The following is a 25253-nucleotide window of genomic DNA, read 5'->3' on the forward strand; positions in this document are numbered from 1 at the left end:
ACACATCTGTAGGATAGAATCATTGGAAATTTCCATCAAATTAATCAACATAGCTTAAATGGCAATTTCACCACTTTTCAACCACATTTCCGATTATCTCCAGCACAATACTAGTGTCTAAATATGTGAAAACGGTTAAAAAAAATCTTCTTCTAATGAACACAACAAATACAAAAACAGAAATATACAAACAAGAGTACATAAACCTAACAGACAGACAGATATTACATATCGAGATACATTTTCAATTTGTCAAAAACCTTTATGGTGCGTATTGCTTTTTTGTTTTTACATTTACTGATCATATAAAAAAAAGTATATTTAAATGGTATCTTAAATAATGTGAAGAGGGGTTTGTTCTCTGCCCACTTAATTTTATGGATAAATATTATTCCATGAAAGATAAACAAATTAACAATGAAAGTTAAATCAGGGTCCATATAATTTGGATCAAAATAAAACATAATATCAGAGTCTCTCAGATTAACATTAATAGTCGTTTACATTTACATTTTACATTTTAGTCATTTAGCAGACGCTCTTATCCAGAGCGACTTACAGTAGAGTGCATACATTTTATTACATTTACATACTGAGACAAGGATATCCCTACCGGCCAAACCCTCCCTAACCCAGACGACGCTATGCCAATTGTGCGTCGCCCCACGGACCTCCCGGTTGCGGCTGGCTGCGACAGAGCCTGGGCGTGAACCCAGAGACTCTGGTGGCGCAGCTAGCACTGCGATGCAGTGCCCTAGACCACTGCGCCACCCGGGAGGCCGTTTCTTTTCAAATAAAATCTTATAACTCACTCCAAAATCATCTGACATAAGAACAGTCCCAAAATAAATGGTCAAGAGTTTCTGGGTCACAATCACAAAATCACATTTGTTATCAATAGCTATTTTAAATCTGTGTATAATAAAGGTCTTTACGGGGTAGATTCTATGAATGAATTTGTATGATACTTCTTTCACCTTATTAGATATACAATATTTACCAGACAACAACGAGATTTTGTTCCAGTTCATTTCTATGTTCTGTAGAAAAAATAAGTTAAAGGTTCTACCCGACGACATCATCAACAGTTAAAACATTTTTAAAACAGTGATTTCAAACACTATGGGATTCGCGGTGACGTGGGAGGCAAGAAAATACCCTTTCTGACTAGAAACTCGTTACAGGGTTTGAAAGATCACCGTTTTTTTTTACTTTAAATCCTACACTGTGATGTCACTGAGAGGCATTTCTTATGACCTTTGTTTTCACATTTGTAGGTCTAGTTTGGTGCTGGAGATAATTAATAAAATGTTGAAAAGTGGCGGAAATGCCCTTTACAATGGCTATTCAGCATCAAACGCGACGTCATTCATTGTAGCCAGACAGGCATGTTCAAAGCAGTTTTCATGAAAAGCCATGGGTCGTGCATGGACTCTTATTTTGAAAAGCGTGTTTACAACTGCAGAGGTTGAGCGCTAATTACTTATGACGCGTTCAAAACAACTGTGAACTCAAAAATATCTGATTTACGACTTCAGTGCGTTCAAGACAGCTGTGAATTTGCGAGAGAAAATGCGAAAGATCGTTTTGAACGGTCATCCAACTCGGAATTCCAACTCGTGAATTCGGGCCTCTTTCTAGAACTCCAACATTCCGACCTGAAGATCACCTACGTCATAATTTGATCTCGTATTGTTTCCGAGTTCCCAGTTGCCTTGAAAGCCCCCGAGTCAGTACTTTGACAGCGCGACGGTTTTTCTTCGGAGAACAGACTTTTCGCTGTTGCCTTGTAAGGTGTCAAAAATACGATGCTGTCTTACATCATTGGGGTAAGTATAATTGCCAGCTAGCTAAATATGATATTTTTTACATTGGCTTAGGCTGAGCTACAGTTGTGCGATTTGACAGTGCCAAGGAATCTATAGCGAACGGCAGGCAAGCTAGCTATGGTTGGCTAACTAGTACTGTAGACTACAGTGTAGCTAGTAACAGATCTTCGTCGTGAACCATCAGGTTTATAATCCACCGTAGCAAGTAAGTCATATGGTATATAGTAAACTGTCATCATAACTAGCTAACTTGATAACCAAAGCTTTGCCTCTTATTGAGATGTTTGGGCGTTTAGATAGCACGTTGCATGGCGCTAGGGAGTGACTTAACGTTACCTAGTTTACGTGATTGACAGTCGGGTTAATTTCTGATCAAAATAGCCAGCATGGAGATCTCTGCACACTTGTCAAAGGAGTGCACGCCCTGTGGCTCTACCATGTCGTTATTAAGTTAGCTAGCTACTAGCTATCGAACAGTGGTGAGCGCAGCAGTTTGGTCCAATGTTGGGGTGTGTGTTTATTTAACTAGGCATGTCAGTTAAGAACACATTCTTATTTACAATGACGGCCAAACCCGGACGACGCTGTGCCAATTGGGAGGCTGCGCCGCCCTATGGGACTCCCAATCACCACCAGATGTGATACAGCCTGGAATCGAACCAGGGACTGTAGTGAGGCCTCTTGCACTGAGATGCAGTGCCTTACCGCTGCGCAGCTCGGGGAAATTCGGGTTTCCCCAGTGTTCCTCTGACATAACCACTCCCCTATTTTTAGGGATGCGTTGTGCCTATCCATTATGACTAAACTATTTGTCAAGTTAGGTGTAATATACAATGCATCAGTCAGTGTGATATCAGTAAAAAAATGAGGTATATCCTAATAACTGTTAAATACCTGTTTTTGTTGACTTGTTGGTACAGTCTGTAATTTTCCCCTCCCAGTCACGGCAGCAGTCTTTACAATGTTCAACATTGTAAAGATCGACATCCTTATTTCCACAATAACTTCAACTGAAAAGGCAAACCTTACTTTCCCATCTCCGCAGCTCATTCGGAGCAGTATTGACAACATTATCAACCTCATCCTGAGCTTCTTTCTCTCAAAGAAGAAACCTGCCATCACCTTAGAGGACCCCAACATCAAATATGCATTAAAGCTGATAGATAAAGAGGTAAGAATTCTGTTTTGTGATCAGCTTATTATTACTCTGTACTGTGGTGAAACCATGTTCACATTATTAATATAATAGAGTGAATGAAACAAATTGGACTAAGAAATAATGAGTAACAATTGTGACTAGATAAGACATGTTTGATCTGGGATGCCCAGTGCTGTTCTAGGAAGACTTAGGGCAATTCCATGAAACAGAGTGATGCTCCGACTCAGATTTTTCACCTTAACATTTATGTAAAACAAAAACCAATGATTGCAAAGTTAAACAAACCATACAACTATGCACAATGACTACTTTTAACAATTTCAACACTCAAAAATAAATTTCCTTGAACAGTGCAGATGCAATGTTTAGTAACATAATGATCGCACAAACCGTCATTCTGTTACCAAACTTTGCATTTGCACTGAGTTCTATGCTTCGTAATCATTGTTGTTTTGTTTGAGTCAAATCATCACTGTTACTGTGGAAATGCCCCTTACCATTACTGGAACTGCACAAAGACCAAACACATAAATTAGGCTGGTCAGTGTCACAAGCCCTTTAGGACTTGGGCTGGGCAGCTGCTGCATTGCTACAGACTGCAGTTTCTCCATTTAGTGCAGAGGTCAATATGCAACCAGTCTGGATTATAGTTTGAAGTTATTGCTCTTGTACAGACTGCTACTGTGGATCAAGGCTAACAGTCAGTCAACTGTGTGTGGTTTATATCAGGGGTGTGGTTTATATCAGGGGTATTCAACTCACCCTATGAGGTCCGGAGCCAGCTGGTTTTCTGTTCAACCTGACAATTAATTGCACACTTGGTGTCCCAGGTCTAAATATAGCCCTGATTTAGAGGGAAACAGTGAGAGAACATGGTGGAACTATCTTTGAGGTCCAGAGTTGAGTTTGAGGGATCTATATCATGTCAGTGCAGCTGTGAAATACTATGTTGTGGTTCTCATAGATCATCAGTCATGACACAAGGAAATTCCGTTTTGCCCTGCGGGAAAAGGATCGTGTCCTTGGGCTACCCATTGGTGAGTACATTCAATTGATGTCGCTGTTCAACTTTTCAGCATTTATATAAAAACACTATTAGACTATAATATAGTGTAACATTGAATGAAATCCTGGTCTGAATCTGAAATCATACAAAAATGTATCTGTTTGTAGTGTTCACACTATCATGACTACTCTTCATTTAAGTGGCCACCATACTTTGACTGTGTTTTTGTTCCCAGGGCAACACATATACCTGTCTGCCAAGCTGGATGGAGTCCTGGTGGTCAGACCGTACACACCTGTGTCTAGTGATGACGACGTAGGCTTCGTAGACCTGGTAGTCAAGGTACACAAATCATCTGAAGAAGCTTTCTCTGTACTATAATTCAACCTCCATCTCAACCAGTTTTCCCAACAAATGTTCTTCTTGCTTCCCAGATTTACTACAAGAACGTTAATCCAAAGTTTCCTGAAGGTGGGAAGATGAGTCAGTACTTGGAGAGCCTCCGGATTGGTGACACTATTGATTTCAGAGGGCCCAGCGGCCTGCTAGTCTACCAAGGAAACGGTGAGTCATCACGTTTGCCCAACACTGCCACTGTGTGGTAGATCTTGTAATACCCTGTTATGTATATTTAGGCCCTGGCTGAAAATGTTTCTAAAGTGGTTAGTGGTCACTGCTCTGAGCTAGGTCAATGGTGAAGAAGTGCATGCAAGCCACTCCTTTACTAAAGTGGTTTGTTTATTGGGTGTTTCAACAGGGGCTTTTGCCATCAAGGCAGAAAAAAAGGCGGAGCCTGTGATCAAAACTGCCAAGCAAGTGGGCATGATTGCAGGAGGGACCGGTAAAACAAAAGCCACCATGCTCAATCTGTACATAGCAGAATGGCCATCTGTGATTGGTTGACATGTGTGCTATTGGATCCTGTTCCCTCAGGAATCACTCCCATGCTGCAGCTCATCACAGCTATAATGAAGGATCCCCAGGACCAGACAGTGTGTCACCTGCTCTTCGCCAACCAGGTGAGTTTACACCGCTTTCCTCATCTGGTTTGAATCTGATGTCAAGGAGTTCAAACATGGGTTAGTAGTCCCTAATATCTTCTCTATCCTATTCTCCCTCAGACTGAGAAAGACATCTTGCTTCGACCGGAGTTGGAGGAGATCGCAGCTAATCACCCAACCCGATTCAAGCTATGGTTCACCCTGGACAGGGCTCCTGAGGGTAAGAGATGACCATAACTTCTATTATGTTTCAGTGAACATGAGCTGATATAGGGAAACTAATGTTTGTTTGCCCTGTTGAAGTGTCAATAAAAGCTGTACAGAAGGTTCAGAAAGATTTAAGAGAAGGCTAAGAAAGAATCTTGTCTGGTCCGGAGTGACTTAAAGTTTAATGTCTCTTTACTCAGAGTGGGAGTACAGCCAAGGCTTCATCAGTGAAGACATGGTGAGGGACCACCTTCCACCCCCTGGAGACGACACTCTCATCCTCCTGTGCGGACCGCCTCCCATGATCCAGTTTGCCTGTAACCCCAACCTGGACAAAGTGGGCCACGCCAGCAGCCGGAGGTTCACCTTTTAGAAGCCACCCCAGGCGAGGGGTTAAAGAAGGTTTCCCCAGGGATCAATGATCAGCCACACCCAACATTTATTAAAACTCTCTTGCATCAGCGCTTGATCATCTATTGAAATCATTTCACAGCAGAATTAGTGGACCATTTTCTGTAATTTGGTGTGCCTTAATTTCCAAAACATGTTCTGATTTAACAGGTTTATCATTCTGAATTGAATCACTGGTCGTTGGAGGAAACAATGTTATTTGAACGTTCCTCCTGTCAAACTAATTGTGACCGATACCTGTATACTGAACAAAATATAAACAACTGATTTCATCCTATGAACTAACTCAAGTTAAATGAATTAGGACTGTGAAATCCATAGATTGGCTCCCAAGAAATAGGCCCTAATCAGAATGAGTTTTTCCCCACAAGGGCTTTGTTACAGACCAATACTCCTGGCCTTTGTCTTCAGCACAAGGTGCACTCATGCTTCTTGATATGCATTATCTTGGCAAAGGAGAAATGCTCACTAACAGGGAAGTAAACATATTTTTTACAATAAATAAGCTTTTTGTGCAACTGGAACATTTCTGCTCATGAAACCAACACTTTGCATATTGTTTTTTTTGTTCAGTATAGTTTGACTTGAGTGCCTTAGCAATTGCCATAGTAATACTTTTTTTGTATGCAGAGCTGATGACCATAATACTGCTCAGTTGCTTCCACTGCAAACTATTCCCTAAAGTGTAATGTATAATGATGTACTTATTCCATATTGTTGCAGAAAGAGTGACTAAAAAGGGAGGATGTCTTGAAGCTGTTACTGGAGTCTTTCCTCGTGCTTAAATGTCTTTACAGCACTTGAAATACGGTTTCATTATGCAACATGTTTGTTATATACATTGACAAATAAAATACAAATGCAATAAGTTGTCTAAAAAGTTGGATTGGCACGCGTAGCCAAATTCTGATATCTTTTAACCAATCACATCAGGATGTGAAAAGATTTAGCACAGCCTTGAATGGGACTGACAGATCTAGTTGCTGGGTTGAACAAATGCATTGTAATGGCTGTGGGTTCAAATCCCATTTCCAGGGGTGCAACTTTCACTGTGGACATGTCCCTCCCACATTCTGAAATTGCATTATCACTGATACAAAATGAGTGTGTGTTTTAGGACCATGTGGATGCCTCCGAGCAGTAGGCTAAGCTGTTGAGTGTTTATCGGACTGGGGGAGAAAAAACGTCAAAATGCAAAGAACTTAGGGGTCTCTGGCTGGTGTAAGGATCTATCCCCATAAAGTGCTCAACTCAGTGAGACCTTGCTGAAGTGGAATAAATACTTCCACAAGTATTTCAGATTTGAAAATGTACATAGCTCACCCATCTAATAGGCACAGTCGTGTAGCCCATGTTTTTATTGACAATTCTTTACAAAAATTATGCATAGAAACAGTACACAGTACATTACATTGTGTTCACTGATATGGTTAAGGCTTGCAAAACAATATTGCTTTCTGGTGTTTACATTCTAGAACGTTGGGATCCCATGTTCCTAAAATTCAACAACATGGCAGGACAAAGTGATAATATTGAATTACTTTGGGACAAAACATGCAGATAGGAGCATCAAATGAGAGGACAACATGGAGAGGAAATTATGGATTAAGCCAGACTGCAATGTTTTGACTTCAGATCTAAGTGTCCCACTGCGAGTTGACCAATCTTTTAGGTTATATAATTGCTAATAGGCGTGAGAGGGTTCCAAAAATAAGTCAGGACAAGGGCATACCATGTAGATATTCAAACAAATATATAAAAAACTGTTCTGTAACACTAAAGTAAATGCTCCTATGTTGAAATCTCAAGTTATGTGTTACATTTCAACAACTTAAATAAATACACATGTATAACTTCACCTTGGAATGCAGAGCGAGATCGTAAATTGCTGAAACGACGTAAGTAAGGGCATAGGTGGTCTCAGGTTGTAGAAGACAGCTTATCAAGGTGTGTGGGGGGTGGGGTGGGGGGGTGTTTGCATGGCGACGCCAATGATGTGTATAAACCCTGGATTGCTAATGCTATGTAACGGCCAATGAGGCTTTGAAGCCACCGGTCAGCCATATTGGTACTCCTCAGAAGGAGCACTCCTCCATAGGAATGAATTCTACAGCACTTCAATAAAACATTTGTTGTAGTGGGGACAGTATCATTAGTACTACCTTGTATTTTTATGTTCAGGTCACATCATTTCAAAGTATGCATTAAAGGTGTCTAATAGAATATACTTGTCAAAAACAAATGTAGACATTAATGCGCTTCTAAAATCTTTTTTTACAATGGAGGAGTAACAAAATGGCTGTGTGGTGGCTGCAAAACAGCACCCCGTGTCAGTCATCTAAAGTTAATACATTTAATTGGCGGGGACCCTCCCTCACAAGTTGGAGTCGTCATCGGTGACGCTGGCCTCGGGGGAGCGAGAGGAGACCTCGCTGAAGAACTCATCCTCCTTCAGCATGCTCTGAAACATGCAAGAGAAAAACACACTGAAGTCACACAGGAAAACAAGGAGATGAATAACAGTACCAGAAGAGTGGCATGGTTGTTTTGCTAGAGCACAGCTTGCTGAGAGGCACATCAAGTGATTTGATGTTTGATCATGTGAGAATTTGTTGTTTTTTTTTGGGGGGGGGGGGTATTTTACCCCCCTTTTCTACCCAATTTCAATCTTGTCTCAACTCCCAAACGGGCTCGGGAGAGGCGAAGTCCGAGTCATGCGTCCTCCGAAACAGGACTTGCCAAACCGCACTTCTTAACACCCGTCCGCTTAACCCGGAAGCCAGCCACACCAATGTGTCGGAGGAAACACCGTTCAACTGACGACGAGGTCAGCCTCTGGAGTGCGATGAACCGGGTAAAACCCCCCCGGCCAAACCCTCCCCTAACCCGGACGACGCTGGGCCAATTGTGCGCCGCCCTATGGGACTCCCGAACACAGCCGGTTGTGATACAGCCCGGGATCGAACCCGGGTCTGTAGTGACACCTCTAGCACTGCCTTAGACCGCTGCGCCACTTGGGATGCCTCATGTGAGCTTTTTAATGACTTCTTACCGTCAGGTTGTCGATTTCCTCCGAAAATGCTCCTATCTGCCTCACAGCCCCTTCCGAGTCCTCCATCTAGGAATACAGACAGTGTTCAAGAGCACTTCACATGGAAAATTAAAAGTAAAACACTATCCTCTTGTGGTACCACATTCCACCCTCATCTGTTCATTGGAGTGCTCTAACCTCACCTAAAGGATGATTATCATTAATACTTTTTAAATAGTTAGCGCCTCAGTGGAAGCGGCTACAAAAAGCCACACTAAAACACCCATAAGAGTGCATTCCCTGAAGTTGAAGGGGTTAATGGCAGTCCCCTACCTGGTCCAGGTCGTCCTCGTAGATCCTCAGGCCCCCCTGGAAGCTGCTGTTCTTGGGCATCTCCACATCCATGGGGCACACGTACTCCTCGCTGTCCTCCTGGCGCTTCTTACGCAGGGTCCCGAAGCCACCGAACGACAGCCTTCTGGGCTGGAGAAGGAGAGAGGATGATGGGAGAGAGTCAGTCAAATGGGGACAAACGGCTGTGTGCCGATAGTATTAAAAAGCCGCCTGTCCTCACCTCCTTTTCCTGCTGACCACTGATCTGACAGGACAAAAACCTATCTAGTCCATTCACATATAAGTGGTCATGAGGCCAACTTAGAGTAGTGGGACATAGCCAAGGTCACTGATCAGATCAATAAACCTACACTGATCCCCAAAGCTCTGTATGTCTAACAAGCTGATGCCTTACCAGCTGCGAGTTGACCCTACCTTGACCTTGGCGGTGGCAGTGAGCAGGGTGTAGTCAGGGTTCTCCAGACACTCCTGTTTGCTGCGCTGGGCAGCGGAGCCGATGAGCAGGTGGAAGTGGGTGGCCAGGTGGCGGCGCAGCAGGGTCTTGTTGGGAGGGATGTTGAGCAGGAGGGCTAGGGACTCCACGTTGAAGCGAGGCTCCAGCACCTGGAGACCAGGAGAGATGGAAATGAAGAGTGAGACAAACACCGGTAAAAGGCAGTCAGTGTATGTATACGCTGATGAAGGCATGTGTTCCTGAAATGAGTCAGTGGCAAGCCAATTCAAACGGAGACTTTCCCCCCCCCCCCCCCTCACCATGACCCCCCCGTGCACACCGCTGCCCCTCAGGTTAGGAGCGTACTCAGCCAGGTCCACTGATCTCAGCCACTCCATCACTCTGTGATTGGTCCACTGGGAGATCTCCCCTGGCGTGATGTTGTTCTGGGGAGACATTTTTTTTAAAGTTGGTGTTAATAATAACGGAAAAGTTTTTTATTTTCCCTATACAATTAACACTACTGAAATGTAACTGAACTGGTGAAGTGAGAGACCATGTGTATGGTGGATATGAAAGCACAGGGAGAGAAAGAGCGAGAGAGAAGCAAGAGAAAAATAAAAAAGGGATACATTATTTAGAAATGTCTAAACCGTACCTCGTCAGAGGGCCGTCGGCGGAGGCAGTTGGGCTCGTAGAAGTTGAGCCGGAGGACCTGGATGGCTCTCTTGATGCTGAGGTGGTGGAGAACACTGCCCACCTTTAGAGACAGCAGGTCATCCTGAAGGGGACAAACACACATACTCTTCTCAGTCAGGAGAATGACTACTGTCAATCAATTAGAAATAAAAGGACACTAGACATACAACAGATCACACAAAAGCAAGGATTTGTTATTTAATAGACTTTATTCATCCCCTTTGACATTGATTCTAATTCATTTGAGCCGCGTTAGACCAACTACTGCAAATTAAGACTCACCACAGTCATGTAGTGTAGCATTCTCCCATCGACCCTCCCCTCATCAAACTGGCTCTTATACTGCGGCAGACCAATGTCATCAAGCCATCCTGAGAAACACCAAAACAACTCAATCACGAGTCACAGAAAGGTTATTCAATTTTTCATTGTCAAGGCTTTTTGATAACTCTGAGGCTGTGGTCAGTGGTCACTCACTGGTCACCCAGTTGTGGTCCAATTTGGCCTTGCTGACATCCTCCTCTGATCCCAGTGCCTGGAGAGCTAACTGCAGCTTCTTCCTGTGGAGGGGCTGTTTGATCCCCAACTCCTGTTGCCACAGAAACATGTATGGGTTGTTTAAGACATCTCACATACTGTACAGTTAGGAAGAGAGTGATAGAGAAAATAGATGTTTGTCAGGACACAGGTAGCAAAGTGAACATTAAGCAACTATAAGCTTTAACATTGTGGGTGTCATTAAAATGTCTAGCGACACAGAACCTAAACACAGAATGCACGAAACGCCTCCTGGATGCTCCACTGAGCCGTCCTACCTTCTCCAGGTCGTGCTGGGAGGCCTGCAGCAGAGTGAATCCTGAGCGGATCCACTGCTGGGCTTGAGCTACATGGAGTCCCAGGCCCTGCTCCTGCAGCCACACACACACCTGCTCCTTACTCCACTGCGCAAAGGGAGCATCCACATCACTGAGGGGAGAGAGAGCGAGCAGACTCACCTTTAACATGGAGGGTAAACAGTACATCATTCATTACCATTTGCTCCTCTGACACCACAAAATCCTAATACCCTGATACTGTAGACTTAGTTCCAATACATTTCTGATCCCTTCCTCTATGTCTCTAGTTCACAGACAGATACACACGCAGAGACAGTCTAGCAGGAGGTGAGCTTCACATACTCGGCGCTGTGCTGAAGGTCACGTGACCAGCCCAGTCGGGGGCCGGCCGTGGCTCTGACTCCTCCCCTCCTGAACTCGGTCTCCTCCAGGTCTAGCGAGGTGGAGTGACTTCTCTTCAGCCTAGAGGGGTCAGAACACAACGCGCCTAAATATCCTGCCATGCGCTGTCCTCGTGTTACAGCAAACCCTCTGCCCTCGTGTTACAGCAAACCCTCTGCCCTCGTGTTACAGCAAACCCTCTGCCCTCGTGTTACAATTAATAAAGCAATAGTTTCCTTTAAAAACCCTGGCTCCATCTTAATTCATCTTTCCCCCAATTCCTTGCATACCATCTCCTCACCTCTTTCTAAACTTAGGGAATATAGAGAACATTTTGACCCACCTGCCTAAGAACTTCATAAAGCCTCTGGACTTCTTCTTGGCCTCTGGTGAGGAAGGTAGGGTCTGGCTACTGTCGCCTCCCTGAGGTTTGTGTGGCGGGGCACCAGCCAAGTCCAAGTGGTCTGTGCCCTTACGCTCGGTCTCAGCTGGATTCAAACACACACACACACACACACACAAACACACATCTGTTAGATCAATAGCTGACATCTGACACAATCCACCACCACAGGAAACTCGAGGCCAACACTGCCCAAGGACTACAGCTGTAATGGCCACCATAACCACTTCTGGACTACATCTTCCACTAAACACCACCACCACTATGAGTATGCCAAGAACCACTCAAAAGCACCACAACTCAACTCATGCAGGACTGGTTGACATGAACTTCTGATGCAAATTCATAGATTTAGACAAAATCTCAGAGGCGCATCTTGAAGGACAGCTAGCAGAGTTAAGCGGCATCATTGCAGATGGTGTCACGTCATGGATAAGAAACAACTGGATATGATTTAAAAGGGGAAGGAAATCACACTAAAAACCACCCGGCTCACACCAGCGATCAACTAAACTTTTCACTTGCTTGATACAAGTGAAAAATGAAGAGTAGGAAAATGGAGGTAGGGGCATATCTAGGGATTCTTCACACAACAATGTAACCATTTACCATCTATGACCCAATCAGCCTCTAGAGGGTTCAGAAAAACAGACAGCCTTTTTACTTAGTCTACGATGGGTCTAGTTGTGTAGTAACGTTAGGTGGTGATCACATTGTTGTGCTAGTATCCCTGCACACATCCAGCGTTCATCCTGATCTGCCATACTGCAGGCCTGGCCCGTCTGTGGGGCTCTGCGCTGCAGACTACTGTACTGTACCCAACGTAGGCGCACTCGCACTCCGGCTGCGATCTTCACATCACATAGAGAGAGCAAGGATAGAACATACAGTCACTAGTGTGAATACTAGACAGACAAACAGACATAAGAAAACACACATTAAGGTATGGAACTGTGAATGTTTTTTTTTACATCATGAACAGAGAGTAATATTTATTGTTCACACCACCCCGTGCAGAGAAACGAGCACCCTTCTCCCCGTGCCCTTCCTGCCCCCCCCAATGATGAGACTCACCCAGATTTGGGGCACTAGACGTCCTCTTGCCTCCACGCATCTTGAAGAAACCACGTCCAAAGGAGGAGCGGGCCTTCTTGGTCCCAAAGCTTTCATTACTGGTGGGGTTTGATGGGGAGGTGGATGGGGGGCTGGGCTCCTCAATTGTTGTCTAGAAAAGGGGGAGGGGTCATTATGAGCACATTAACCTAATAAAATATTTGGCATGCCAGTAAACAAAGTCAATCTCCCAATATAACCAGCTCCATAGTTCTACTGTTGTACCACCAGGTGGCGGTGGAGTAACACAACTGTCAAAACAACCATTGCTCAGGAATCCTATTATGATTCCATATCATCCTGACAGACAGTCGAGTCCAGTCAGCCGTCACAGTGGGGCTCAGTGACGCCGCCCTCCATGTGGGGGAGATGAGATAGAACCATGCCTTCTGTATGACTGGCCCGTTTGAGAGACACGCCTTTGAGACTCTCCCACGTTGAGAGGTCAAAAAGGTAAAAGATAAGAAGCTCTAGTGTTCTAGTTTGGGTGACAAAAATGGGGATGAGGAGGGGGTAGAGATATGTGATTTAAGACTAGAATGGACTAGAACAATGGGCCATTAACCAAAAGGTTGCTGGTTCTAATACCCGAGCCGACAAGGTGAAAAATCTGCCGATGTGCCCCTGAGCAAGGCACGTAACCCTAATTTGCTCCAGAAGCGCTGTACTACTATGGCTGACCTTGTAAAACAACACATTTGGCTTCACCTATCTGGTGTATGTGACCAAAACCTTTTTACATACAGCACATATCAAAAGTTTGGACATCTACTCATTCAAGGGTTTTTCTTTATTTGTACTATTTTCTACATTGTAGAATAGTAGTGAAGACATCAGAACTATGAAATAACACATGGAATCATGTAGTAACCAAAACAGTGTTATAAAATATATGTATTGATTTGTTTATTTGAGATTCTTCAAAGTAGCCACCTTTTGCCTTGACAGCTTTGTACACTCTTGGCATGCTCTAAACCAGCTTCATGAGGTAGTCATCTGGAATGCATTTCAATTAACAGGTGTGCCTTGTTAAAAAGTTAATTTGTAGAATTTCTTTCCTTCTTAATGCGTTTGAGCCAATCAGTTGTGTTATATCCTGCCTGGTCGGGCCTGTCCGGGGGTATCGTCGGGCGGGGCCACAGTGTCTCCCGACCCCTCCTGTCTCAGCCAGTATTAACGCTGCAATAGTTTGTGTCGGGGGGCTAGTGTCAGTCTGTTATATCTGGAGTATTTCTCCAGTCTTGTCCTGTGTGAATTTAAGTATGCTCCCTCTAATTCCCTATCTCGGAGGACCTGAGTCCTGGTACCATGCCTCAGGACTACCTGGCCTGATGACTCCTTGCTGTCCCCAGTCCACTTGGTCGTGCTGCTGCTCCAGTTTCAACTGTTCTGCCTGAGGCTATGGAACCCTGACCTGTTCACCGGACGTGCTACCTTGTCCCGGACCTGCTGTTTGACTCCCTCTCTCTACCACACCTGCTGTCTCTAACTTTGAATGCTCGGCTATGAAAAGCCAACTGACATTTACTCCCGAGGTGCTGACCTGTTGCACCCTCTACAACCACTGATTACTATTATTTGACCCTGCTGGTCATCTATGAACATCTTGGCCATATAATGTAATAATCTCCACTCGGCACAGCCAGAAGAAGACTGGCCACCCCTCAGAGCCTGGTTCCTCTCTAGGTTTCTGCCTTTCTAGGGAACTTTTCCTAGCCACCGTGCGTCTACATCTGCATTGCTTGCTGTTTGGGGTTTTAAGCTGGGTTTCTGTACAGCACTTGTGACAACGGCTGATGTAAAAAGGGCTTTATAAATACATTTGATTGATTGATTGACAAGGTTGGAGCGGTATACAGATAGCCCTATTTGGTAAAAGACCAAGCCCAAATTATGGCAAGAACAGCTCAAAAAGGCAAAGAAATACGACAGTCCATTATTACTTTAAGACATGAAGGTCAGTCAATTCGGAAAATGTCAACCACTTTGAAAGTTCCTTCAAGTGCAGTCGCAAAAACCAACAAGCGCTATGACGAAACTGGCTCTCATGAGGACCGCCACAGGAAAGGAAGACCCAGAGTTACCTCTGCTGCAGAGGATAAGTTCATTAAAAGTTACCAGCCTCAGAAATTGAAGCCCAAATAAATGCTTCACAGAGTTCAAGTAACAGAAACATCAACTGTTCAGAGGAGACTGCGTGAAATCAGGCCCTCATGGTCGAATTGCTGCCAAGAAACCACTACTAAAGGACACCAATAAGAAGAAGAGACTTGCTTGGGCCAAGAAACACAAGCAATGGACATTAGACTGGTGGAAATCTGTCCTTTGGTCTGATGAGTCCAAATTTGAGATTTTTGGATCCAACCGCCGTGTCTTTGTGAGATGCAGGGTAGGATGAACTCCGCATGTGTGGTTCCCACGATGAAGCATGGAGGAGGTCGTGTGATGGTGCTTTGCTGGTGACACTGTCAGTGATTTATTTAGAAATCAAGGCACACTTAACCAGCATGGCTACAGCAGCATTCTGCAGCGATACGCCATCCCATCTGGTTTGCGCTTAGTTTGCTTTTCAACAGGACAATGACCCAAAACACACCTCCAGGCTGTGTAGGGGCTATTTGACCAAAGAGAGTGATGGAGTGCTGCATCAGATGACCTGGCCTCCAAAATCACCCAACCTCAACCCAATTGAGACGGTTTGGGGTGAGTTGGACCGCAGAGTGAAGGAAAAGCAGCCAACAAGTGCTCAGCATATGTGGGAACTCCTTCAAGAATGTTGGAAAAGCATTCCAGATGAAGCTGGTTGAGAGAATGCCAAGAGTGTGCAAAGCTGTCATCAAGGCAAAGGATGGCTACTTTGAAGAAACTAAATTCTAAAATATATTTTGATTTGTTTAACACTTTTTTTGGTTACTACATGATTACATGTGTGTTATTTCATAGTTTTGATGTCTTCACTATTATTCTACAATGTAGAAAATAGTAAAAATAAAGAAAAACCCTTGAATGAGTAGGTGTCCAAACTTTTGGCTGGTACTGTATATAAACTCCATGATTGCAGCAAGTCAAGGTCTTTCCAGTTAGCCCACCATTCCCCATCACCCTAGGAGTAAGAGGACAGTCGTACCTGCTCTGTGTTGCTGTTTATGTGGCCCAGGCTACCTGCTGAATGTGGTGGGACTTCTGGTGGACTGCAAAGAGAAAGGAAAGTTAACCGACAGTCTAGACCTAGAGATGATGAATATACTGACAAACTAAAACAGTGACCCAATGGGCAAATAGTCCATGGGAGTGCAGTTTGTCCAGGGAAAAGCCAACCTCACCTGTCTGTGTCTGGTTCCTGTATCAGGCTCTCCTGCTCCAGCTCTGAAAACACTGCAATAGATGGAATCTGGGAAGAGAGGGTGAGAGAGGAAGAGAAAGAAAGACAAGAGTCAACGTCGCTAAATTAATGTGTCGTCAATGTCGCAAAGCACAGTCGACAGTTTCATTGGTTAGGTAGTTGCTGTCCAGCTAAACCAATACCCCAAGCCTGTTGACCCTCACATTCCTAACATTACGTTTTGTTAAGGAAATCTAGAGTCTCGGGTCCATCCTGTGTGTGATGCATTGTTATGACAGGGGAGGTTGTTACCTCGTCACAGCTCCGTCCTGTCTCCTCCCCAACTGCCAGGGTGGCCTGGTCTGTATCCATGGCGACCTGAATGGAGGGGGATCTGTCATCCTGGATGTCATCGTAATCGTCTTCATTCAGTGTGTCTGGGGGGGACCGTTTTAATTGTTACACAAAATTATCAAGTCCATTATTCTACACTCTAAAACGTGATTGATCTAGTCCGATAAATAGAAATGGACTATTTCAATGATACCGATAAAACACTTCATTACTAGTTTCATACTCCTTGAACATAGTTTCACCTTTCACCAAGTCCTGGACCTTTTTGTACCGTGTGATCGACTCCTGAAGCTCCTCAATCCTCCGGTCCTGTGGGTGAAGGATGGTAGACCAGAGTTAGAAAAGTCATTGAGATCCCCATGCGTCAACTACAGCAGCCTTCATGAAACAGTGTAAACAGTAGCTCCAGTACCTTGTCATTGTTAGCTGACATCAGGGACTCCATGGCCCTCTTCATCCTCAGCACATCCACATCTGGAAAACAACGAGCGTGCCATCACAGGGATCAGAGACAGACATATTGTCTGGTGTCTACTGCTGTCTATCCACACTGGTTGAGTCTATAAAGACATACATGCAAGTCAAGTCCACTTAAGCAACAGGACTTTTATTCGAATAGACTTGAGCAGACAATTACCTTGCAGTATATGGGGCATGTTCAAGGCCAATAAATTCTTGAAGTGAATACATTGCACTCCACATAAATTGCATTCCTTTATGGTAAACGGGTGATAAGAGACTCAGCTGTGGGTTGAAAGAGTCAGAGATCATGTTTAAACATGCTTGGTATGAGCCTTGAAGACTTATAAGACGATAGTAAGGTGGAAAGTACAAAATCCCCCTTTCTTCCCCTCAATCTTTCTATCGGTGTGAGAGTGAGACGGGATGTTTTGAAAATTGTATTTCAGGGGGAAAGTCCAATGCTCAGGCCATGTCTTGATGGTACCCATCATTACTTAAGGGGACTTAAGGGCAGAAATAACTGCAGACGAATTAGGAAAAGGAATGTTGGAAACTTGTTGCCGTAAATCTGTCAAGGTGCAAGTTAAGCCTATTGAAATATTATGGCTCCTCGTGTGTATAAGGGTGAAGTGAGGTCCCCCTCCCTCCCACATGTCTAGTAACAGTACTCCCACCTTTCTCTCCATCTGTTCTGTCTGGGGTCAGGACTCCGTGTATAGCCTGGTCTTTTAGCCTCCTCAGCTCCTCCAGCTGCCTCTGAAGAGTCTGCAGTTCCTCCTGAATGGGAGAGGATCATGTTCGGGACCATTCTGACCTCATTAAATTACAGATACATATCCAGGCCCATATTCATAAAGTGTCTCAGAGTAGAGGGGTATACTACAAAGCAGGATTGATGAGCTAACTTGCCTAAATAGTCACAAATAACATTTTATTTTTTAGAGAGATAAACTTGAAAATGGGCATGGCCTAATTGACACAACATCCAAAAACACACATCTAAATTTAGCTTTCTTAATTATCCAGAAAATCAATAGTTATTTCTGGTTGTTTATTAAAGTTAGCTGGCTAACCCATTGAACCTGCATTGTAGTATACCCCTCTGATCTAGGATCAGATCCCCTGTCCATTCATTTGAATCTAAAAGGCAAAACTCATACTAGAGAAGCACTCTTCGTATGAGAAGCTATGAATACAGGCCAAGATCTAGATAAAAACCCAGCTAGACAACAGAGTCTGACCAAACTGAAAGTTAAAACCCAGTCTGATGCCAACTGTGCTGTAGGGCAGTATGACCCAGAATAAGGTTAGTGTGAGGATACATTCTACCAGAGGACTGGTGCCTTAACCAGAGAACCATACAAACACACTGTAAACATGTCAGTTTCTTTCACATTCCACTGAGAAAGAACAGCTCCATTGGGATGTTAATCTCCACCAGAAGTCTTCCATGACCGTTCAATTCCATCCATTAGTTTAGCTTACTTAGCCAAAGGTTTAAGACATTTTAGCATCAATGTACAGTTAACATACAATTAAGTGGATCCGGGCAGGAAGTAATGAAAAACGAGTGTTAAGAAATCTGCAACTTATACTAAGCTGGTAGGAGAACTTAGTCAAAGTGGAAGTGTGGTGAAAGTTTGAAAAATGGATAGGGTCAATGGACAGAGGGAAGGTTTAGAGGCCCATAGGGACAGACAGGGAAGAGCAGAGCACAGGGTGTTAACTTCTGCACCACACCTCCAGTGAACCTTAACCTGCCCATGTTCCATTCCTAGGGCTGCGACAGGTTAGCACGTTGCAGGGGAGAAGTTAGCCAGGCAGGAGAGAAAGAGGAGGAGAAAAGGAGAGAGGAGACAAAGGGTATGAACCCTGAAGGAAGGTGGTATTAAGAGTGAAAGCAGTGATATATAACCAACATACAAGGGAACAATAGATGTAGAAAAAGTGTAGAGTGAGTCAAACTTAATCTGTGGACCATATGTCATGCACAATCTAATGTGAGCGGACTGATCTAAAGCCTTCGTATTGCAGACAGATTTTTAGCCACGCTACTCACTTTGGTGGATTTAAGTTTCTTCTCACACTGCAGTCTTTCATTCTCCATATCGGTCACCCTGAACCGCAGGTCATTGACTTCCTGGTACAACCCCTGGGGAGGTAAAAGACTGCATTACCCACATGTCCAAGGGGTCAGCTGAGACTATTGGAGGAAACTGTGGGGGATGTTTTTATGGAGTGAAAAATCCTCAATGAGGCACCAAAGATTATTTAGAGAGAGAAACAGAGAAGCCCACTCCAGCATGGAGACAGATCCTTGATTTTGAAGAAAGCGTCATGGTCAATTACCATTACAACTGCTTTTATGTCATGGATAATACATACTCCTGCACCTTGGAGCAATTACCGTATAGACGGAGCACTCAGGAAATATGCATCATCATTAAACAAGAATGTGCTACATGATTCACGACGCATACATTTAGACAAGAGTAAAAACCACAGAGCACCGTGGGTAGGAAAGAAGAAATGGATCAGACTCATGGGTATGTGACTTACAGCCGAACAAAGCCCAACATTAAACAAAGGCGATATTAAATATATATGGAAGACATTGCCTTTCCATACACCTCTCCCTAAAGGTTATAGTAATGTCGGAAACCCAAACTCAGGATCCAATATCCTGATTCCTCCAGCCCAGGCCTGCTCAGTGCTCATGGATTAGGTGTATGGAAACCCTGACTGTCAGACTCCCAGCTTCTCTAGAGGGGAGATGAATTATTTTATGAGAGGAAATGGCTGCTGGAGCAAGGCCCGCCAGTCCACCCAGGCCAGGATCTGCATGACGGATCAGGGCCCACTCCATCCGACTGAGACAGACCTCTGTATGGTATTAAATGTTTGGGTGACTGCCAAGATTCATATAAACTCACATCCTAATATTATAAGAAGTCTGCCTGCCGTTGAACAAAACTCCAAATATCTACCAAAGACATGATATCTCTGTGTGGGTGAGTCTATCGCCATAATGCATCCATGTACCTCACTATCCCTGAGATCTCTCGCCACACTGGTCAGCTTCAGTTTCAGACTGGACACCTCGGTCATCAGCTCCAGCTTCTGGGTCTCCAGGGTCGACCTGCTCAACAGCTCCTGCACAGGACACAGTCACAGATTCAGTCACAAACGAGTAGGAGCGAAGTGTATTAAGTGTGTTAATCAGTGTTCATTCAGAAAGATCATTTGGATCAAAAGGCTGACCAATACCTTGAGCCCAAGGTTCTGTCTCATAAGACAGAACATCCTGCTAGTAACCATAATACACTGCAACCCTGCTGAGGCCTCACCTGCTGCAGCGTTTCTTCAGTGGCGTCGAGTTTCTCTCTGTGCTCCTCCAGACACATGTCCAGATCCCTGATCTTCTCCCCCTGCACCTCCACCTGGTCTGAGAGAACACTCACCTGGGGACAGTCATCACTCAATAATACGCCACATGTCATCTGTGTGTTGGTTTCAGGGTATGGGTTAGTGATCTAAGAGCATGCTCTGTGATGCATGTCTTTCACTCACACCATGAATAGGTAAAAACCGATGAATTCAACAGCTACCTATCAAATACACTTTAAACAGAGCACCCTTGCTAATGTACAGTTTGCATGTACAATGTATTTGCTAATGTTCACATTGTCTAAATATAGGGTGGTATTTCCAATTTGTTAAAGCTGGTCTCTGCTTGTTCATGGCCTCGTGACACACACCTGGAGGACGAGACACTCCTTATCGCTCTCCACCCGTGACAGTCGTTCCTGGTAGATCATGGCGGAACCATGTCCGTTGGTCTGAAATCACAAACCACCAAGGCCATCAGACGGCTGATCGCCAAGGGCTTAGAGAGGCCATAAATATGGTCAGGAATAACATTTTGCCCTATCACCATACCAGGAAAGACTCCTGACCCTAGGGATAGAGCAGCCTCCAGTCATATGGAAGATGTACCACTCCATCTCAAAGGCCAGCATACAGCAATCAGGTGCCATAGCATCCCTACATTGAAAAAACATCACATGATTTTTCCCTGGGGGAAAAAAAAAAAAAAAAGAAAAAGAGGCTGGTGACACGTGAAATGCATGTTATTTGAGAGACAAGTGAGGGTCAATAGGGTTCTCACATGCAAGTGCTTTGTGTGTGACTAAAGTGGAAATTGAATCAAAAACTGAACTCCTCTTCTCATATTTCACACAGGGAAAGAAAGGGCTTGAGGGAGGAAAACATGAGCCTCACTGTGAATCATCTCCAGTGAAGAGGATGGAAACCATTTCAGACACCGCTCCAGAGACACTTACTCACAAAGCATGTCATCCCACAATAGCCATACAATCATCGGAGTGAAGGTATAAATAACAGGTAAGGCTGTGAAGACACAAAGCAGACCACTGCCTGTGCAATCACACAAAAGGAATTTAGTCTAAATAAAAGTACTTTGATGTGTGGAATACTCGTCAGCAATACATTTTCCATGATTACACTCAAATTCGGAATATCTCAGGCATTAAAGAGATTCTCCGGTACTTCTGTATACTTTTTAGCCAGCAGTTCTGAAAATAGCGCTGACGAGCCAAAAGGTGATGTACCACATCATTGCTCTCTCTCTCGCTCTGCTATGTGTGCATCTAACTAGCTGCCACTCAAATGGCAAGGGGCTGAAGCTAAATTGTCTAGAATTCGAATTGCTAGGAGGCTGACCCATGATGGGGAAAATGTAGGGAATAGAGCAGCACTCCTTTCTGAAAAAGTTGCTTTCAAAACAGGGATTTCATGGCTGATTGAGGTAAGACAGTAATTCCGCTCATAAACGATGCATGTATGAACTACACATTGACACATTCAACCCAAAGCGGGAGGTTTAACAAATACTTTGTTCCAGAACATGTCTTTAACAATAGTAAAAATACTGACTAACATTAACAGTGTTTGCATTTGCAACAGTAAGAGATCAGAGGGAGTTACCTACCAGTTGTCCCTGCTGCAGCCACTCCACTAGGCCGTCGGCGGTGGTGTCAGGGACCTGGCAGCGGAGGCCCTCCCTCTCATCCTGGTCCATCATCTCCAGCGCCGCCCGCAGGTCCTCCAGCAGGTGCAGCGCCCGCAGGCTTCCCAGGAAGGGAGAGGTGGGCGACTGGCAGTCAAACAGCCCATTGGAGTAGTCCATGGCCTTGGAGCCTGTTGGGGCCATGGTTAGGAGGGGTGGTTAGGAACAAATAAGCAAGTTAGAAGCTTAGATATACAGTACCAGTCAAAAGTTTGGACACACCTACTCATTCAAGGGTTCTTCTTTATTTTTTACATTGTAGAATAATAGTGAAGACATCAAAACTGTTAAATAACACATATGGAATAATGTAGTAACCAAAAAAAAAAGTTAAATCTAAATATATTTTGTATTTGAGATTCTTCAAATATCAAGGCAAAGGGTGGCTGACAGCTTTGTACACTCTTGGCATTCTCTCAACCAGCTTCATGAGGTAGTCACCTGGAATGCATTTCAATTAACAGGTGTGCCTTGTTAAAAAGTTAATTTGTGGAATTTCTTTCCTTCTTAATGCGTTTGAGCCAATTAGTGTTGCGACAAGGTAGGGGTGGTATACAGAAGATGGCCCTATATGGTAAAAGACCATGTCCAAATTATGGCAAGAACAGCTCAAATAAGCAAAGAGAAAACGACAGTCCATCATTACTTGAAGTTTCTTCAAGTGCAGTCGCAAAAACCAATGATGAAACTGGCTCTCATGAGGACCGCCACAGGAAAGGAAGACCCAAAGTTATCCTCTGCAGCAGAGAATAAGTTCATTAGAGTTAGCAGCCTCAGAAATTGCAGCCCAAATAAATGCTTCCGAGTTCAAGTAACAGACACATCTCAACGTCAACTGTTCAGAGGAGACTGCATGAATCAGGCCTTCATGGTCGAATTGCTGCAAAGAAACCATTACTAAAGGACACCAATTAGAAGAGACTTGCTTGGGCCAAGAAACACAAGCAATGGTCATTAGACCGGTGAAAATCTGTCCTTTGGTCTGAGATCAAATTTGAGATTTTTGGTTCCAAACGCCGTGTCTTTGAGACGCAGAGTAGGTGAACGGATGATCTCCGCATGTGTGGTTCCCACCGTGAAGCATGGAGGTGGTCGTGTGATGTTGCTTTGTTGGTGACACTGATTTATTTAGAATTCAAGGCACACTTAACCTGCAAGGCTACCACGGCATTCTGCAACGATACACCATCCCATCTGGTTTGCGCTTAGGTGGGACTATCATTTGTTTTTCAACAGGACAATGACCCAACACACCTCCAGGCTGTGTAAGGGCTATTTGACCAAGAAGGAGATACGGGGTGCTGTATCAGATGATCGGGCCTCCACAATCACCCGAGCTCAACCCAATTGTGATGGATTGGGATGAGTTGGACCGCAGAGTGAAGGAAAAGCAGCTAACAAGTGCTCAGCATATGTGGGAACACCTTGAAGACTGTTGGATAAATCATTCCAGGTGAAGCGGTTGCGAGAATGCCAAGCGTGTGCAAAGCTGTCATCAAGGCAAAGGGTGGCTACTTTTAAGAATCTAAAATAACCCATTTTGATTTGTTTAACACTTTTTTGGTTACTGATTCCATATGTTATTTCATAGTTATGTCTTCACTATTATTCTACAATGTAGAAAATAGTGAAAATAAAGAAAAACCCTTGAATGAGTAGGTGTGTCCACACTTTTGACTGGTACATCTATAGTTTTAGCCCTGTGGTTGGAAGTTTGAGCCTCTCCCATCCTCTCCTAATTCCCTTCAACGAGGAGGATGAAAGACAATATCACCAGGGGGGATGTCATTGACCCATGTGATGCGCTGCAGATGTGGATTTCTGAATGTGTCCTGAAAAATCCCATACCACACATTTTAAAAGCAAAGAAAAACAGATTAGATATTGATTTTTTTTTTTTTTAATTGGGTGCAAGAGGCCTGAGCAGAAGCTTGTGTGTTGGACTTGGAAAAGCCACATTTCCAGTGTGTACTATAAATCTGTCAACCTTCATAGAAATGTAGAAGAGAAAAATAAATAGAGGGATAAATAAATATACAAGTCTTCCCTAAAAAAACAGCCAGGGATAGAGTGAACGCAGTGGGTTCTGTGGTAACAGGGGCTAGAGGATGTCATGGGATCAGCCATCCCTCTTGGAAAGGTCAGTGTCAGTGGAAAAGCCTGGGCTCTTAAAGCTGTCCCCTCTGCTCATCTACCATCAAAAAAAATAATAGGTCCAAAACTTCCCTCTGGTGTCTAACTTTGACAATTGTTTCTATTGCTTAGATGCAATTGTGACTCAGAATGTGGTTCATTTTCACAACTATTAGTACAAAACTCAAAAAGGCAGTTCACAACTAAACACATTTTCAATTGACTAAGTACAAGACACAAGATCATAGACACTTGTGTTTAATCTAAAAATACATGTTTCATATTGCAATTCATGTTTATTTAACTAGGCAAGTCAGTTAAGAACAAATTCTTATTTACAATGACGGCCTACACCGGCCAACCGACGCTGGGACAATTGTGCTCCGCATAAAAAGGACACTCGATCACGGCCGGTTGTGATACAGCCTGGATTCGAACCAGGGTTTCTGTAGTGACGCCTCTTGCACTGAGATGCAGTGCCTTAGACCACTGCGCCACTCGGGGGCCCATGTTCATATAAAGTTATTGCCTTTCACTTTACTTTTGATATGATTCTCTTCGGTTAAAATACATTTTAGAATGACTTAATCTGACTGTTCTTAATTGAAGTTGGGTGAAGCTAGAGATTTTACATGGTTTGTCAACTACAGAATGTATGTAACAAATTAAAGTGTATTGCTTGCGTACACAGATTAGCAAATGTTACAGCAGGTGCAGTGAAATGCTTGTATAGCTCCTACAGTGCAGTAATACAATAACAATATGCAAATATTTCATAAAGTCCAAAACAAGAAATGCATCCCTTATACAGTAAATCTGTATCCAAAATTAAGTTGCTGGGGTCACACTGCTCTACAAAAATTGCATTGGCCAATACAGTACTGTAATATGCCAGTTACATAGCAGACACTTATCCAAAGTGACTACAGTCCACATATTTTTGTAGAGAGGGAATCAAAACCCACAACTCGTGTTGCTAGTGCCATGCTCTTATGAACTGAGCCACGTACATGACCACTACAATAAATAC

The 25253-nt window shown here is 43.9% G+C and overlaps 2 protein-coding genes across 9 annotated transcripts in view; one reads left to right on the forward strand and one right to left on the reverse strand.

The window, feature by feature from the left end:
• The first annotated feature begins 1524 nt into the window (after nt 1-1524).
• On the forward strand, nt 1525-6481 carry LOC120049966 (NADH-cytochrome b5 reductase 3-like). Its single transcript, XM_038996511.1, has 9 exons — nt 1525-1829; nt 2875-3000; nt 3953-4025; nt 4230-4336; nt 4429-4558; nt 4752-4835; nt 4928-5013; nt 5116-5215; nt 5403-6481. The coding sequence occupies exons 1-9, from the start codon at nt 1809-1811 to the stop codon at nt 5573-5575; spliced, it is 900 nt and encodes a 299-aa protein (XP_038852439.1). The 5' UTR covers nt 1525-1808; the 3' UTR covers nt 5576-6481.
• Nucleotides 6482-6948: 467 nt separating this feature from the next.
• LOC120049964 (liprin-beta-1-like) overlaps nt 6949-25253 on the reverse strand; it is a 32660-nt gene continuing 14355 nt past the window's right edge. For 2 of the 8 annotated variants that reach the window (XM_038996503.1, XM_038996502.1), the window contains exons 3-26: nt 22013-22221; nt 20760-20840; nt 20349-20501; nt 20044-20154; nt 19061-19153; nt 17676-17778; nt 16952-17013; nt 16782-16848; nt 16498-16622; nt 16187-16254; nt 15991-16054; nt 12825-12975; nt 12569-12601; nt 11691-11835; nt 11309-11428; nt 10946-11096; nt 10608-10719; nt 10413-10501; nt 10090-10212; nt 9752-9877; nt 9413-9601; nt 8978-9127; nt 8666-8731; nt 6949-8074 (exon numbers count right to left, since the gene is read on the reverse strand). In XM_038996503.1, the coding sequence (XP_038852431.1) occupies nt 7988-8074; nt 8666-8731; nt 8978-9127; nt 9413-9601; nt 9752-9877; nt 10090-10212; nt 10413-10501; nt 10608-10719; nt 10946-11096; nt 11309-11428; nt 11691-11835; nt 12569-12601; nt 12825-12975; nt 15991-16054; nt 16187-16254; nt 16498-16622; nt 16782-16848; nt 16952-17013; nt 17676-17778; nt 19061-19153; nt 20044-20154; nt 20349-20501; nt 20760-20840; nt 22013-22221 (2678 nt within the window). In that variant the 3' untranslated portion in view covers nt 6949-7987. Of the gene's footprint in view, nt 8075-8665; nt 8732-8977; nt 9128-9412; nt 9602-9751; nt 9878-10089; nt 10213-10412; nt 10502-10607; nt 10720-10945; nt 11097-11308; nt 11429-11690; nt 11836-12568; nt 12602-12824; nt 12976-15990; nt 16055-16186; nt 16255-16497; nt 16623-16781; nt 16849-16951; nt 17014-17675; nt 17779-19060; nt 19154-20043; nt 20155-20348; nt 20502-20759; nt 20841-20940; nt 21077-22012; nt 22222-25253 lie in introns of those variants that run through there. The other 6 variants (XM_038996507.1, XM_038996506.1, XM_038996505.1 and 3 more) reach the window with 6 other exon arrangements.

Source organism: Salvelinus namaycush, chromosome 6, assembly GCF_016432855.1.
Source record: "Salvelinus namaycush isolate Seneca chromosome 6, SaNama_1.0, whole genome shotgun sequence".
NCBI lineage: Eukaryota > Metazoa > Chordata > Actinopteri > Salmoniformes > Salmonidae > Salvelinus > Salvelinus namaycush.

Excerpts from the sequence above, each read along its gene's own strand:
- LOC120049966 (XM_038996511.1), top strand. The coding sequence starts at position 1,809 with ATGCTGTCTTACATCATTGGG. Across the intron at positions 4,836-4,927 it reads CATGATTGCAGGAGGGACCG|GAATCACTCCCATGCTGCAG; the intron begins GTAAAACAAAAG and ends CTGTTCCCTCAG. Across the intron at positions 5,216-5,402 it reads CCTGGACAGGGCTCCTGAGG|AGTGGGAGTACAGCCAAGGC; the intron begins GTAAGAGATGAC and ends CTCTTTACTCAG.